The sequence below is a fragment of the Austrofundulus limnaeus genome, unplaced genomic scaffold, assembly GCF_001266775.1.
Source record: "Austrofundulus limnaeus strain Quisiro unplaced genomic scaffold, Austrofundulus_limnaeus-1.0 Scaffold665, whole genome shotgun sequence".
NCBI lineage: Eukaryota > Metazoa > Chordata > Actinopteri > Cyprinodontiformes > Rivulidae > Austrofundulus > Austrofundulus limnaeus.
Genome location: NW_013953067.1, coordinates 9,009 through 10,240, shown reverse-complemented (window position 1 = coordinate 10,240; position 1,232 = coordinate 9,009). Strand labels below are relative to the sequence as shown.

The following is a 1,232-nucleotide window of genomic DNA, read 5'->3' as shown; positions in this document are numbered from 1 at the left end:
GTTGTCATTAAAAAGTCTTAAAAAGTCTTTAATTTAATTTCAGTTGGCATTAAAAAGTCTTTAATTTAATTTCAGTTGTCATTAAAAAGTCTTAAAAAGTCTTTAATTTCAGTTATCATTAAAAAGTCTTAAACAGTCTTAAATTGAACTTGCTTTAAACCGTAGGAACCCTGTCTTCCTCTCCAGGTTATGTGGGCGTGGTGAACCGCAGTCAGAAGGACATCGATGAGAAAAAAGACATTAAGGCAGCTCTGGAGTCAGAGAGGCGGTTCTTCCTGTCCCACCCAGCCTACCAGCACATGGCTGAAAACACAGGGACTCCATATTTACAAAGAGTCCTCAACCAGGTTACACATGCAAACAGGAGTTTACGTTAAACACTTCTTGTGGATAAACTGACAGTATTTTGTTTGCAGCAACTAACAAACCACATCCGAGACGCACTGCCAGCCTTCCGCAGTCACCTGCAGAGCCAGCTTCTGGCCTTAAAGAAAGAGGCTGAGGATTACAGCCAGTTCCATCCAGACGACCCTGCACGCAGGACCAAGACCCTGCTGCAGTCAGTACTTCTGCCTCAGAGTACTACTGTCCTGTACTTTATGTCTTTGTCCAAGTGTGTGTGTTTGTGTTGTGCAGGGCAGTTCAGCGCCTGGCTGCTGACTTTGAGAAGTTCATTGAAGGTTCTGCAAACAAAGTAGACACAGTTCAGCTATCGGGCGGTGCTAGGATTAATAAAATCTTTCACGAGCGCTTCCCACGTGAACTGGTTCAGGTGGGTGTGTCAGATTATACGTGAAAAGTTCGATAGTTGTGTATCTCCAGTGGTGGGCAGCGCTAATCCAAAAATTAGCTCCACGATTTCTAAAGCGCTTATGAAAATATTTAGGTCCGCAAATTCAAAAACACTTATGTCATAGAATAATTAATGGAAGCTAATTTTAAAGCACAAGTTCAATTTGACACCGTATTTTTCAGACTATAAGCTGCGACTTTTTCCCTGAACTTTGAACCATGCAGCTTATAGTCCGGTGCGGCTTATATGTGGATTTTTTTCTTCAGCCACCAGGGGGCTCTTATGCTCCATTTGCTTCAACCACTCGCTTCAAAAAAAGAAGAAAAAAAAAAAGAAAAAAGCGATCGCTTCCAGAGCCGACTGTTGTACCAGGAAGCAGCGATTTAAAGATAGTCAATGGCCAAAAACTCATAAAAGGGGATAAAACTGACATTTTTCA

General features: G+C 41.9%; 1 protein-coding gene across 1 annotated transcript in view; it reads left to right on the top strand.

The window, feature by feature from the left end:
• LOC106531692 (dynamin-2) overlaps positions 1-1,232 on the top strand; it is a gene marked incomplete at both ends in the record, with an annotated part of 11,060 nt that overhangs the window by 5,848 nt on the left and 3,980 nt on the right. Inside the window, 3 exon segments of the mRNA XM_014027605.1 lie at positions 187-347; positions 417-559; positions 637-772. Of these exon segments, the coding sequence (XP_013883059.1) occupies positions 187-347; positions 417-559; positions 637-772 (440 nt within the window).